Raw genomic sequence first — 1,123 nt, 5'->3', positions numbered from 1 at the left:
GGTGAGAGGAGGGAGGAGGTGGGGGGGGTTCTGATCTCCACAGAGGGAGAAAAATAGAGGCGATGAGAAAAGCCTCAAGGAAAAGAAATCGACAAAAGCCCACACAGAGAACGGGGTGAACGAACCCTGCAGCTGCTGCTGAGAGGGAAGAACAAAGACAGAGGGCGGCGAGGTGAGGAGGAGAGGAGGTGAGAGGGGAGGAAACAACGAAGGTGAGCAGAGATGGAGATCAAGAAGAAGTCAAGTCGGCCCAGCTTGCTCTGTGAGTAAAAGCAACAAAGCGGGGCTGTGGGAAGAAAGAACCAAGTGTCAAACTTGGATTACCTTTCTTTAAAATAAAACATAAATAAAATCTGCAGCACTGTTTCTTTACCTGATAAAAAAAATACAAACTAAAATAGAAAATCATTCATCCAACCTTTTGGGTCCCTGGATGCTGATCATGCCCATGTCTTCAGAGTGGTCCGTCAGCTGGCACCGGAAGCCTTGGTCCTGAAGAACAGTTCTAATGTGGTTCCAGTTGTGTTCTGCGACACCGCCTCCGATGGCCAGGTAGTATGCATCACCTGGATTGCAGGAAATGCTTGTTAATTATTAGCAAAGTATAAATTATCTCATGTTTCCTTCCAATATTAAACTTAACTTGCTCATGAATAATTCTAATCTGATTTGTTTTGTTTTACTCATAAACGAATTACAGACTTTTGCAGCTCTTCTGTCTTGTTATTGAAGCGGCACTGAACGGTACTCACCATCGGACTCTGGTGCCAGGGGCAGGTTGGCAGCGCCGGGCTCCAATCTGCTCACCGTCAGGTCGGCCTCAGCCCCCCCTCGTTTATTCAGCATGCAGGTATACACAGTGGAGCCTGAAACGTGCAGAAAACAAACATTAAATAAACATTAAAATTAGTGTGGAAGGGGAACCTCAACTAAAATGTGCAATTTTTTATGAGCATCTGCTGCTCAGAGACGGTAGTTAGCCACTGTGAAAATTAACAAGCATGCTAATAGCGGAACTAGTTTCTCATTTAGCAGATTAGAATTTTTGCCCAATTCAGAAATTTTTAATTCCCCAAAAAATAAATAAATAAATAAATCACAAGAGTGAACCTTCTATTTTTTT

At 43.5% G+C, this 1,123-nt stretch overlaps 1 protein-coding gene across 1 annotated transcript in view; it reads right to left on the bottom strand.

Annotated features, from left to right (window-relative positions):
- sardh (sarcosine dehydrogenase) overlaps window positions 1-1,123 on the bottom strand; it is a 43,134-nt gene that overhangs the window by 10,534 nt on the left and 31,477 nt on the right. Inside the window, exons 16-17 of the mRNA XM_014003871.1 lie at window positions 753-866; window positions 419-566 (exon numbers count right to left, since the gene is read on the bottom strand). Of these exons, the coding sequence (XP_013859325.1) occupies window positions 419-566; window positions 753-866 (262 nt within the window). The remainder of the gene's footprint in view (window positions 1-418; window positions 567-752; window positions 867-1,123) is intronic.

This window comes from Austrofundulus limnaeus, unplaced genomic scaffold (genome assembly GCF_001266775.1).
Source record: "Austrofundulus limnaeus strain Quisiro unplaced genomic scaffold, Austrofundulus_limnaeus-1.0 Scaffold20, whole genome shotgun sequence".
NCBI classification, from domain to species: Eukaryota; Metazoa; Chordata; class Actinopteri; order Cyprinodontiformes; family Rivulidae; genus Austrofundulus; species Austrofundulus limnaeus.
The sequence above is the reverse complement of the archived record's forward strand: the minus strand, read 5'-3'. Positions and strand labels throughout refer to the sequence as shown.